The sequence below is a fragment of the Alligator mississippiensis genome, chromosome 7 (genome assembly GCF_030867095.1).
Source record: "Alligator mississippiensis isolate rAllMis1 chromosome 7, rAllMis1, whole genome shotgun sequence".
NCBI lineage: Eukaryota > Metazoa > Chordata > Crocodylia > Alligatoridae > Alligator > Alligator mississippiensis.
The window spans coordinates 11872790-11886102 of record NC_081830.1 but is presented as its reverse complement, the minus strand read 5'-3'; the positions used below and the strand labels follow the sequence as shown (position 1 = coordinate 11886102).

At 47.3% G+C, this 13313-nt stretch overlaps 1 protein-coding gene across 4 annotated transcripts in view; it reads left to right on the top strand.

Annotated features, from left to right (window-relative positions):
- LOC102562685 (tetraspanin-15) overlaps nucleotides 1–13313 on the top strand; it is a 282668-nt gene that overhangs the window by 111840 nt on the left and 157515 nt on the right. For 3 of the 4 annotated variants that reach the window (XM_059730567.1, XM_059730568.1, XM_019482686.2), the window contains one exon: nucleotides 9745–9930. In XM_059730567.1, coding sequence (XP_059586550.1) covers nucleotides 9745–9930 — 186 coding nt within the window. Of the gene's footprint in view, nucleotides 1–5647; nucleotides 5801–9744; nucleotides 9931–13313 lie in introns of all 4 variants that reach the window. The other variant, XM_019482687.2, reaches the window with a different exon arrangement.

Here is a 13313-nt window from a genome sequence, read left to right as displayed (position 1 = left end):
AGCAACTGGTGGCTCCTGCAGTCAAGCTCTCAAGATTGGTAAGGGGTTCTGGCTACATATGGACAAGGGCTGCTTAAAAAGCAATAGTCCTTTAAGAAGAAAGGCTGGGGGCTCCTCAGCCATCAGGCATGTGGTACCATACCTTGAGAAACCCTGCTTCCAGCAGGACTAGGTGATTTCAGTCTCAGAAGCGTCATTCTTAACATACCATGCCATAGGAGGGCCCACAGATGCTGCACTCTTTAGTACAGACATTCAAAAAGCCCGAGTGTGAATCAATTGAATCTTTGCAGGTTAGTCTAACCTGTGTAGACTGAACCGGCAAGCAAGTGAAGAGACATTCACTTTTGATTTTGGAAATGCAGCTGCATGCTTGCAGTGGCTCAGGCCAGAAGCCAGGGGGTGCTGGAGTAAGTCCTCCCTTCCCTTCCGCAGTGGCTGGATGGGGGAAAGCTGAGCAAAGGGAGGGGACCTGCATGTCATTGGGGAGGAGTTTAAACCCTCACCCCAACCTGCAGGGACCCCAGCCATGGTGTGCCTGGAGGGGGCATGGGGAAGCAGCTCTTGCCAGGCTTTTTGGGGGCACGGGGAATGAGCGTGGCCAGACCCTGGCAGCCTGGCATGGTCCCCTAAAGTGAAAGAGGCAGGGAGGGGGTTTATTCCCCCGTCCCCTCAGGGGACCCGAGCCACAGTGTGCCTAGCTAAGGCACAACAGCCTCTGCCAGGGTTGCTCAGCCCTCACTGCTCCAGGGGCAGGGGCATGGCCAGATGCCAGTCAGCACGGTCCCCTGAGGCAAAGGGGGCAGGGAGGGGGGTATTCCCTTCTCCCACTCGGGGACTGCAGCAAAGGTCTGCCCGCCTTCTGCCACTCACACCTGGGGGTCTGCCAGCCCACCTCGGCCACTTGCACCCGGCCAGGCAGACCCCAACTGGGCCCCCCCCGGGGGGAGGGGTGGGATGAGGGAATAAACTCCCTGTCTGCCCCCATCACCTCAGGGGGCCATGCTGGGCTGGCGTCTGGCCACCCCCCCCCCACTCCTGCTCAGGAGAGAGAGCAGAGGGGTGGAGCCAGCCCTGCTGTCTGGAGCAGAGAGCACAGTCCAGCCCAGGGCTGCAGGGCATGCTGGGATGCTGGGGGACTCTGATTTAACTTAAACCTAGAAGGGTTCTGGGACAGAAGTTCCATAAACCCGTTTGACCTCACTGAGTTAAGTCTGATACTTCATTCAACAAGGTTTATCTTAAACTAGTTTCAGCCATTTTAAAACTGGTTTATGTGCACTGAACTTTTGTTCTGTTACAGGTGTACGCCAGTTTCTGATCACTTAAACTGGTTTATGTATAACTTCTGTCCGTAGCCCTTGGGAGTTTTAAATTGAACCAGTTTGCTGATGACACTAAGATGTGGGGCAAGCTTGACACACTTGAAGGGAGAGAGAGGCTGCAACTAGATTTAGACAGACTACAAAAGTTGGCAGATGAGAATAGGGTGGGATTCAACGTAGACAAATGCAGGGTGCTGCACCTTCGGAGAAGGAATCCACAGCGTACATACAGGCTGGGGAGCTCCCTTCTTGAAAGCACAGAGGCGGAAAGGGATCTCGGAGTCATTATTGACTCCAAGATGAACATGAGCCGCCAATGCCAGACCGCAGCCAGCAAGGCCAGCCAGACCTTGTCATGCATCCAAAGGTGCATCTCAAGCCGGTCCAGAGAGGTGATACTCCCCCTCTATGTGACTTTGGTCAGGCCGCAGTTGGAGTACTGCGTCTAGTACTGGACTCCACACTTCAAAAGGGATGTGGCCAGCCTGGAGAGGGTTCAGAGGAGGGCTACCCACTTGGTGAGAGGGCAGCAGGACAGGAGAGAGAGAGACTGAAGGACCTGAACCTGTTCAGCCTCAGCAAGAGGAGGCTGAGAGGGGACCTGGTAGCTGCCTACAAGCGCATCAGGGGAGATCAACAGCAAATAGGCAGAGCTCTTTTCTCCCCAGCACCACCTGGGGTGACGAGGAACAATGGTCATAAGCTGATGGAGAATAGGTTTAGGTTGGAGATCAGAAGGCAATATTTTACAGTTAGGGTGGCCAAAATCTGGAACCAACTTCCCAGAGAAGTGGTCCCCGCCCCTACCTTGGGCATATTCAAGAGGAGGTTGGACGATCACCTGTCTGGGGTCTTGTGAACCCAGCATTCATTCCTGCCTGTGGCAGGGGGTCAGGCTAGATGATCTGTTCAAGTCCCTTCTGACCCTAGCTACTATGAAACTATGAAACAGTTTCCCACACAGTTGCTATTGAGCTGTTTTTAACTCATGTCACATTTTCATTAATTAAAACCAATAACTGTTCAGGGCTGGCCAGCTTCAGTGACACAAAAACAATAGAGAAACTGATTATGGTCAATATTCCCTGATTATTTTTCCCCCCATCTAGCATGCTTAGGTCCAGATACATTTTTCTGAGACACAAGGGAAGATATAAACATTAAACCAACGAAGGTCCCAATGCCCAGTTTTGATGCCTAAAATTGGAACGCAAAGATAAAAGGATCATTAAGAAGAACTTATCAGAAATGTTTCTGTCTACTTCATTTTAAATAGCTACAGTGCCTGTAAAATATCGCAAGTACAAGCCTTACTTTTCAGTGGATTTAATTTCCATTATAAATGAAAAAGCAGAGTCTGAAAGTAGAATGATTGATGGACATAGCCAGCCATTTATTATGCTCCAGAAATAGTCTCAGACTACAAGCAAAAAATAATATCTCCAAAAAAGAGCAAGGATTGAACTTGAAAGTTAAGGATTGAAATGTCACCATAAATTAGGATGAGAAACCTGGAGTACTTGAGCAAAATAGTTAGAACACAGAAGCAGTGAAACCATGTGGATAGGTCAGGAAAGTGAAGTCATATCACAGCAATGCTTGCTATTCAGAGCCACCCCCCCAATATTTTCACTTCTGCTGTAAGAACTTGCCCTTCCATATTATACAATTGATGCTATGGTGATTGGGATCAGGCAGCTTTCTCTGAATAAAATAAAGAGATTCCTCCTCCTATTTTCCCGAGGGCTACAAAAGCACCCAATGAAGTAGTACTCTTTCTATAGTAGCACTTACAGACCAGAAATGAGTCAAAGACCTAAAGTACTTAATAACATATGTATGAGACCTTGCCTCAGAGAGTCCACCGTCTATATGGACAGCTCAGGACAGAGAGGGGATCATCCTGATTGTAAGGCAAAGGGGAACCAAGACCTAGAGATGAAGTAATTTGCCTGAAATCACACGGGAATCACAGAACCAATAACTGAATGTCCTGAGTACCAGCTCCTTTGCCTGAACCGCAGGACCTCTTCTTCCTGTCAGCAGAGTTGATGTGCAAATCCACGGTGGAACTACAGCTAGTCGTGGGGGGGCACAAGGCAAAAGTATTCTCTGGCAGGGAAGGAAAATGACCATTTCTCTTCCTGGAGCATTTGGGTTCAACAGAAGCTGAATTGCTCAGTTCTCATGTGTCCCATAGGGTGTCTAGGTACCGGGCTCGGAGCTTTCTACAGAAGATCTGACGTAGCTCAGAGTGTAGGTGAGAAAATCCTGTGAGTCAGGAGGTTTGGTTAGTGAAGGGAACTCTCTGAAGGCCTAACGCTGCTGTTACTTATCTCTGGGAAGTAATCCTATTTCAGGGTATACTCGCTAGCAACATCTAGAGTCACAAAGTGTATTTGTATTGAAATGGGCTAGTTGTCTTGGCACACAGCCTTTTAAGGAGAGGAATTCACATCTTAAGAACAGACTAGTCAGGGATGTGTTCTCTGATATTCCTAAACCAGTAAGGGTGGATGCCACAAAGGGTTATGATGTGGGGGGGATTAGATATACCCTGTTCATATGCATTCACACTCTCTCGCTGAAGTGCCTGCTACTGCCACTGTTGGAGAGGAGATACAAGGCTAGATGGACCATGAATGTGACTCAGCATGCTGCTTAAGCATCTCACCAACACAAATGCCACACACTGCTCACACCATTGCCAGCTTCATCAGCTTCACCAACCTACACTACTATGTTTGCTCCACAGTTGGCAAAATGAGCACCCCAACCCCATTGATGCTGCTGTGATTCAAAGAATGAACACTAGCCCTCAGATTTCCCCATACAAGGGAGCTTTGTTTCATTATTTCTTATCCTGGAGGGTGGTTCTGATCCGCGATAACACCTAGCCTCTTAACAGCAATTATTTTTACTTGCCTCTGATAAGGGCCCTTATCAAACTCTTAGGGTGGGAAAAATCAGTGCGGAGTGGAACACTTCCCTGGAGTCTCTTAAACCTACTATTTTATTAGCGTAGCCTCCCTGAAGACAGCACGCTTCTGCTTCTGCTCTGCCTCTCAAAATAATTGCATCTCTCTGTAGCAAGCAGGGTCCAGAGAGACAGAAAGGTGCAGGACACAAAACAAAAGTCATAGCAGTAGCAGAGCCGGAAGCAGTAGGTTTGGGATTTGATGTGCCCAGGGCACAGGATAGAGCACCACCATAAACCACTTGGTGAATTCGTGCCAGAACCAGGCAAGCTTGATATAACCAACAAAAAGAAAAAGCCAGCAGGTAGCTGCACACAGTATGCACTTTGCACATCAGTATAGGAGCACTGACCTCGCGTGTACCTGAAATCAAGAGTTTGGAGCCTAGAGGGGCCTAACTCCTGGCTGTTCATGTTTACAGGCTTTGGGGCCTATGCTTCTTTTCAACCAAGTCAAGGGAGGAGCTGAAAAGGTGCTGAGAAGCAGTCCGGTCAGTCGGAAGTGAGTTGCTCTTATTCAAAGGCTGAGAATCACTGAAAGGACTTTTAGCAAAAGGAACTTGGCTGCCTTGTCATGGTTATGCCTATCAAAAAGCACGTCCAATGCTTATAGGATTATAGCGCTGCTGCCAGGGATTTTATCATTTATGCACAGACCTTGCTCTTTGCTGGCGGTCAGTATAAGTTTTATGCAAATGCCTCAGTTGAAACAAAATATAAGTAGCTTCATATTCCTGAATAATAGCAGAAATGGCCATATGGCACTTGTTCTGCTGCCCAGTTCAGGAATGAAGTTTTGATGAGGATTACATGTTGGAAAGCATGCTGTACACTGCCCAAGCCTTCTTTGAGCTCTCTTGGGTTTGGTAATTCCTGTGGTTTCTTAGCCCTAGAAGCATCAAAAAGACAGGAACTGATTAATAAATCAGTGACAAATTCTGAAAAGCTGATCTTTGTGAACTCATCTCTCTTGCCTCCTACATTTTCCCAGGAGACTTTTCCAGGCATCAGCATGGCACACTCTCCCACTCAGCACCACATGAGCCAGACTGAATCCAGTTCTGGTGGTGTGGGTTTTTCTCCCACCCTGCCATCACCCATTCTTGCCAATTCTCACTAGGATAATCCCTGCATGACTAGTTTTTTTTTAATCCATCCCCCTTCTCCTTTTGTATTTGAAGCAGGAAAGTAAAGGGTCTAGAAATTACTCTGGGGGTGTTTGCAGCAGTGCCTGTGAAAGCATGAAGAGTTTCTGAGGCTGTGTGCGCCTTGGTTTACTTGCTAACCTTTTCAGATGTCAGCTTGAAACCAGCTGAGAAGTAATCAATTTTCCCCCTCCACCCAGTTTCTGTATAACGACAATGCCGCGCAGATGACAGGCGTGAAGCAAACCAGCTTTTGACAACACGAAGCACTTCAGAGCTAATTGCCAGTTTCAATCTGAAGTCGGCAAGTGGATAAGATAAAATTGTCACCCATCAACTTAATCTGTATCCGGGTGAGTGCAGGAGTCGGTTCTTAGCTGTGGCGATTTAAACCTTCCCTTATTAGGAAACTTGCTTTGTATGAACTTTTTGTTTCTTTCTGTAAATTAGAGCTGTTTTAATGAAAAAGTGGGGAGAGAAGGCTGTGCTAATTCGTGAGTGCCTCTCTTTGCCTAGTGCTTTTTGTCCTTGGATCTGAAAGCACTTGACAATAGCAGCCAAATATTGTTATCCCTGCCCACAGATAGTGAAACAAGAAGAAATGACTTTCCCAAGCCAGTGACTGAGTACTTGGGTCCCCTGAGTGCCAGACCTTGCTGCCTCTCCATTTTATTACTTGGATTCCAGGGCCAGACTAAGGAAGTGACCCATCTGGAGTAGGAGAAAGAAAAGAGACACGGGGCATGACTCAGTAATCAGTCAGCTGATTTCACACTGGTGTGAGCTCAATGTCACCAATAGAATTAGGGTTAGGGTACAAGCTTCTTTACAACTTGAGTGCCGAGGGTCTGAAACAGGTTCCCCCCAGAGGTGGTGCAGTCATCTACCCTGGCGATCTTCAAAAAGCATCTTGATGCCCATCTTGCTGGGGTCATCTGATCCCAGCTATCTTTCCTGCCTAAGTGCAGGGGGCTGGACCTGATGATCTTATAAGGTCCCCTCCAGCCCCTAACATCTATGAAACTACCACTGTGGAGGATGTTAGAGTAAGCACCTTTGATAAAATCTAAGTGAGTCTAGTTGAGCAGACCCAGGTAATTCTCCTTTAAGAGAATCACGCAGAGTGAGTTGCACAAACAGCTCCCTGAAAAGCAAAAGCTGGATCCAAACTGAGAGAGCACAAACTGTTTCACTCTGCTTTGTTTGGATAAGATTCTGCATCTTTAGTTACGAGCCCTTTCACATCAGGCCTTTGGTCCTGAGATCACATCAGCCTTTTTGTTCCTGGCTCAAGACATTTTGGGCTTAATTATGATTAGTCAAAGCTCCCTCTGACTTTTCAGCATATAAGTTAAGGACCCTTAATATCTTTGAGGCACTCAGATTTACCTGCTTTGGAATTTAGCCAGGGATAACTGTCCTGCCTAACTGAAAAGTGCCATATAGGGTCTGTAAAAACTGAGTGGACCTTTAAGTCTGTCTGAAAGATGGCAGCGCAGTAGCAGCAGTGGTGGTTCTGGCTGTTTGCTTGTATTGCAGTGCATGGAGAACCCAACCAAGGACTGGTCTATGTTAAAAACATGCATCGTAAGAAAACCCCTGCTCCAGAGAGGTAAGGGCATGTGTAGATGAAACAGGGGCCCTAAATTGAAGCGGTGGGTTTTTAAAAACACTGCTTCAATTTAGGGCCGATTAAACCCCTGTGATAGGCACACATCCACTTACCTGCCTCTCCGGCAGTGAGAAGGGGAGGGGAGGGCGAGCTGCAGTCCCTGGGCTCCAGGGCACGGAGGCGAGGGCCGTTGCTTCCCTCTGCGGCAGCGGTGCCCTCAACAGGCACCCAGCTCGGGTGGTCCCAGGGGGCACTGCAGCCCCAGCGGGAAGCACTGGGCCCCTGCACAGCTTTGGCAGGCAGGCAGGCTCCATGAGGGAAGAAAAAAAAAAGATCAGGCTTGATGCTTTTCTTGGGCGGACCCTGCCTTCCCGGGCTGCTGCCAGGCTGCCTGCAGGGCTTTCTGCAGAGCTGCATGGAGCCCGGTGCTTTGCTTCGCGGCTGTAGGGGCAGCAGACTAAAACTGCCCAGAGGAGTTTTAGTTTGCTGCGCCCCAAGTCATTTAAGGTGCATTACACCACTGAATTTCCTACAGCAGCTGAAATTAATGCCCAATAGGCTGCCATGGTGTGCAAACACTGACACCTTTAAAGCGGTGCAAAAGCATTTAGCCCACTTTAAAGTGTCATACACACACACCCCTCGTTTCGTACAAACCGCTTTTCACAGATGAGCCTGTGAACTCCACTTCATCAGCCCCCTAGATACAGAAAATCATGGAATCAATATAGACATTGGATTTATGACACACTATGATATCTGACTCCCCAGGTACCTCTCTACTTTTACCTGCTATATCCCCCTTCTCCCTGCCCCCCACCCCCTCTCCCAGCCTGTCTCTACCCTCTGATTCCTCAGTTTACATCTTCAATGACTGGCTTTCTTGCCTGTATGCCAGCCTCTGGCTTTACTATTCCTTCCATCCAGGAAGAGCACACACCAACCTCAGGTGCTTTCTCAGCATGAGGAAGGGTTTTTAAACCCAAAAGCTTGATAAGATATATTTCTCCAACTACTCAGTTGGTCTGATAAAAGATAACAGATTGACCCAAAAAACCTTGTCTGCCGATGTCCTTAGACCAACACAGCTACAACCTACACCCCACCCCCCACTTAACACACACAAGTGTCAACAGTTTGAGGTGCAGTTTCACAGAAACCCCGGCACCTATCTCCTTGAAACTTGGCAGGCTTTGTGGCCTCAGAAGGGGCTACCAGGCCTGCTGTTTTCATCCAAATCAGCTAAAAAATGACAAAGTTATCAGTATTTTAGTGATTCCCCATTATAGTCTACGGCCGAATCTCCAAATTGGTGTCAAAATTCTGCAACAGATTCGGCCAAATTGAATCAGGACAGCGATCCGAAACACTGAATTGAATCACTGTCCCCCCGAAACAGCCAAATCCGAAGCCGAACAGATTCATTTCGCACAGCCCGACCAAATAGGCCAAGCAGCAGGGGAACACCCTGGGCACTAAGGGCACTGCTTCCAAAGGTGCTGGGCAAGCACTTCTTAGGGTGATATCTTTTACTGAACCGACTGCATAATTGGGATAGAGTTGGACAAGCTTTCAAATACAAGACATTCTGTATCAGGTCTGAGGAATGAAAGCCAGGACAGCGTAGTCAGCTACTGGGCACATTCTGTCCTCATTGAACCCAGGAGGAGTTGGGGGTGCGCAGCAACTTTGAAAGCCAGATTACATGCATTTGCCTTGGTGCTCAGAGAGACGCAATACGTTATTGAAATGTGCATGCTGTAGAGCAAGTGCCCTCAAAACTCCTGATCACAAGCTCCTGTGGGGTTCCCTACATTTCCTTGCCATTAGCCCTCCAGCTCATCTTTTACTTTCTGTGTGTTTGTATGTGTGTGTGTGTGTAAGTGTGAGTGTGTGTGTGAGAGAGAGAAATACAATATTTTGTCACTTCAGTGAAACAATAAGATACCTTTTTAAGGCAGAATTGCTGCTCCCAGTACCTTGCCCAGGCCAGGGAACAGAAGCCCAGCCCTGACAGCATCAGCTCCTTGAGGGAACAGTAGAACGTAGCACAGGCTCCTGTGCTGGGTTTCCATTCCTGTTTTCACCCCCAACATCCTGAGTCATGTTGCACACATGAAGTGCTTCATTTTTTGTAAGTGTCAGCTATCAAGGGCAACTTTTGGGTTCAGATTTCAAACCTTCGAATGTTTGAATCCATTCCCTTAACCCCATTCCCACTTGCAAAAAAAACCAGATTCAAATTTGGATTTCAAACTTGCATCTTTTCGGAGAAGTAGGGCTCTGCAGAAATGCAACTTTATTAACTTGAGTTTGGAAGCCTAGTACTTTTGTTTTCCTGGCTTGTCTGTGCAGAAGAACTTCATCAACTTCATTTCCAGTGGATTCAGCCTTGATACATCATCAGACATGCTTGGATGCAGTCCCCTTGCTCTGGCACTTGCATCAGAGCCAAAGCGCTGCAAATGGGGATTTTAGACCCCTGTTCTTTGTGGTTACAATAGCAAATCAGCTTTTCCAACCATCTGTAGTAGTAGGATGGTGAGAGGGCAATCAGAACTGGACTCTGCTGAGGGTTACTCTCTAATTCATTACCTTACTCTCTTTGTTTTTCCATTTATGTGTCATTGCTGTTGTATTGTAACCCTGCTGCCCCCTAGCCTGACCCCTGTGTTTCCATTGCAGATCATAGGTCTGGTGATTCTGTGCATTGGCATATATGCAGAAGTGGAGCGGCAGAAGCACAAAACCTTGGAAGGGATCTTCCTGGCTCCAGCTGTGATCCTGCTTCTCCTGGGCATCACTATGTTTGTCGTTTCTTTCATCGGAACGGTTGGATCCCTCAGAGACAACCGGACACTGCTGAAGATGGTAAGGCCTTCCTCCCTGTTTCATCCTGCATGGTGTAGCCTGAGTCCTGCGTCTTACAGGTGTGGGTCGGTCAGCATCCCAGGATCTATCCAAACCAGAAACTGAATGAGTTTCCTTCCATATCACTTGCAGCTTTTCATATATTAGCACAGAGTCGTTTTGTGAGAAAGTGAACAAGGGAAAGAAAGGGTGGCCTGGTCTGTAGCATTTCCTCCATACCAACATCTTTTAGGGAACCTGTTTGACATGGAAGGACTCTAGTAAATGAAGTTATGATTGCATGTTTATGGGCGGCACTGAAGTGATGACCTGCTGTTGCTGAATAGGTAACGTTTGCCTTCATGACCTTTGATCTAAATACATTGAATGCAGTTTTCCTTTTGCTGCCAGCTGTTAGTATGCAGCTGAATCCATTTTCTGTGAAAATATATCCAGGTCGCTGTGTAAACCCTGATCCACAGTGCCTTTGAGCTGATCCACAGTATGCTTGATGTGTAAACCCTGAGCCACAGTATTCTTGAAGAACAGGGTGTAAAACTGAGCCCTCATGCTGCATCAGAGGTGTTTATGGACCATTTCTTCCCTAGTATATGGTGGGCTGGGTAGAAGTGGGAGCTGAACACCTGAGAGAATGTGTGACTTCTGCTCATTTCAGTTCACCTTGCTGACAAGCAGCAATTCAAGGAAGCAAACATGTGTGTTAGTCAGTGCTGGGTGTTAATTAAAGGAAACTTTCATCAGTAACAAATGGAGAGGCCAAGGGTGGCCAAACATATTCCTCCCCACTTGCCTTTTCCCTTGGTCCAAATGCTAAGCTAGCCTCGAGGTTTGTTTGTCCCATCCTCCTCCTCCTCTGCATTTGCCATCCTCTGTTCCAGCCACACCTTCACATGGCTTCCTCCCACCTCTGCCCCATAAGTTTAAGGCAAGCCATTGGTGTCCCCCATGGTGGAATATGATGCTCTTGGGCATTGCAGTCCTACATGATGTATTTGCATGGAAGGACTCTGATATGTGCAGATCAGAAGAGAAGCCAGTGTGGCAGCAACAGCCTGCCTGGTATATTTTAATTTCAGAACTGGTGCCTAAGCCTTTTCTCATTATCTGTGGTTGAATGCCTGACAGTATCTGCAGGATGTGCTGTGGGGTTCCTTCTGGGTTCAAACACTAAGTTATTTTAGGGATGTAATTCCAGCTCTGGCTTAGCAAACTCTCTGCTGTTAAGTTTATTTCAGCTCTGACAGCTCAAAGAGCAGCTAGCTTCACTTCCTTTTGCAGAGCAGTTTTAATGGGAGGGAAAATTTCCCTTTTTAGTAAAAACTCCAAGAGATATAAGACACAGGGGACCAAACACTGGGCTTAGTTCTTAACTTTTTCCCAAAGGGTGAGTTGGAGCTTTGTAGTGCTGCCATTGTTGGACAGTTGTGGCTCACTGCAGTTTATCGTGTGCCTTTACTGTTGGGGTGAAATGTGCCCAGGATGGTAGTCCCTTCTGAGGCCATGAAGCCTGCCAAGTTTCAAGGAGATAGGTGCAGGGGTTTCTGTGAAACTGCACCTCAAACTGTTCAAAGCAAAACTCATGACACTTGTGTGTGTTAAGTAGGGTGTGTAGGTTATAGCCATGTTGGTCTAAGGACCTCAGCAAACTGATATCTTTTATTAAACTGAGTATTTGGAGAAATATATCTCAGTAAGCTTTCAGGTTTAAAAACCCTTCCTGATGCTGAGGAAACATCTGCAGCTAGTGTGTGCTCTTCCTGGACGGAAGAAATAGTAAAGAAATTTGGGCTGTCTGGCTCTGCTCACAGGAACAGGCCTTAAAAGAGGTTAGAGGAGACCCCCAGGACACATGCCAGAGCATAGCATGCAAAGGCACTTTGCTTGGCATGTGCGCTGCGGGGCGGACGGCAGGGAAGGAGACAGGGCTGTGCTGCCACAACAAGGATCGGGCTCCTTGCAGCTCTCCTGCCATCTGCCCCTGGCATGCCAACATCTCACAAGTCCAAGTTGTAGGTATTTTTGGCGCTCTGCCCAAAACCGTTGCCATCCTCTGTGTTAGAGGTTGTGGGGAGTTGTACTTTATGAGCTGGGAACTGATTAGATAAGAGCCAGTGTTGTCAAAGCACCTAGCCCATAGCTGGGAACTGCCCTAGCTGATGCTGTGCCCTGGGAAGTTCCCAGCTCTTTAAAATCACGTGTGGCATTTGTGTTGTTTGTTTTGTAGCCATGCAGACATGCAAGGAGGCCCTTCATCAGGCTGTTGATCAGAACTGAGCCAGGGACCTCAGGGTGTCAAAGCACGAGCCTCAACGGTCTACAATAAAGAATGGGGGCCATTGGCTTGTTGGGAGTAGTAGTCCCACCCACCCAAATGCATAGACTCCCTGCTATAGAGGAGGAAGAGGCACACAGGGTTAGTATGGGCAGCACTCACAAGGGCTGTGCTAATCATTCCTGATTTTCAGAGACCTTCAGCAGTTCAGATTCCTCCCGCAGGTCACCACTTGTAATGATGAGCCTAGACAGCTTGTTAGTGAGGGCTGAACCTAGGACTTCTGGATCAGGTTGATCCTAAGCTGAACCTAGGCTGCTTGCATGAGACACAGAATGGCCTCACCGCCAACTTCTGTCATTATACACCTTCCCCAGCCAGGACTGTGTCTGTTGAAGCCAGTCCTCAGGCAAGGGTGATGGTAGTCACCTCCTGCTATTTGCTGGGAGTTTCACTAGTAAACCCTATGCTGCCAAGGACTCTTTCAGAAATCTGCTCAAATACTGCAGAAATAGGAGCAAGGTAGATAGCCCTCTGCCTGTAGCCTTCAGTGGTGCTACAGGTAAAAACCCAACCCATCGATATTTCAAATTAATATGTGCCGGCTGTTTTGAACTCAGCCTGGGATGTTGTGAATGCACAGATCAAGCTTCCTTTGTTCCACTTTGCTGGGTATGACGTCAGTCTGTGGCTTCACAGCAGCTCAGTTTACACATCACTGACTGTTCAACCTCATTCAGTTCTCTCTCAGTAACTCACTTTCAGATGAATGACCTGGGATGCTCTGTAGAGCAATCTTGCTACAGCACACGTTTATGGAATATTAATGGTCTGGATGGAGAAGTTAATGCCATTCCTCAGTTTTTATCGGCTGCCAATCTTGTTTGATTTTTTTTTTAATTAAACACTCCTAATAACTTATTCACAGAGGTGTTTTGATGGCTTGTTGCTTTTAAAAATTGCACGGTCCTTGCTTCTTGAATGAACATAGATATTTGCTTAAGTAAGAGAACCAGTATTGTCTTTGCTTCCATAGCAATAATTGCCTACGATATATATTGTTAGCATAATATTCCAGTAGCTGGTATCTTCCTAGCATACTTTGCAGGCA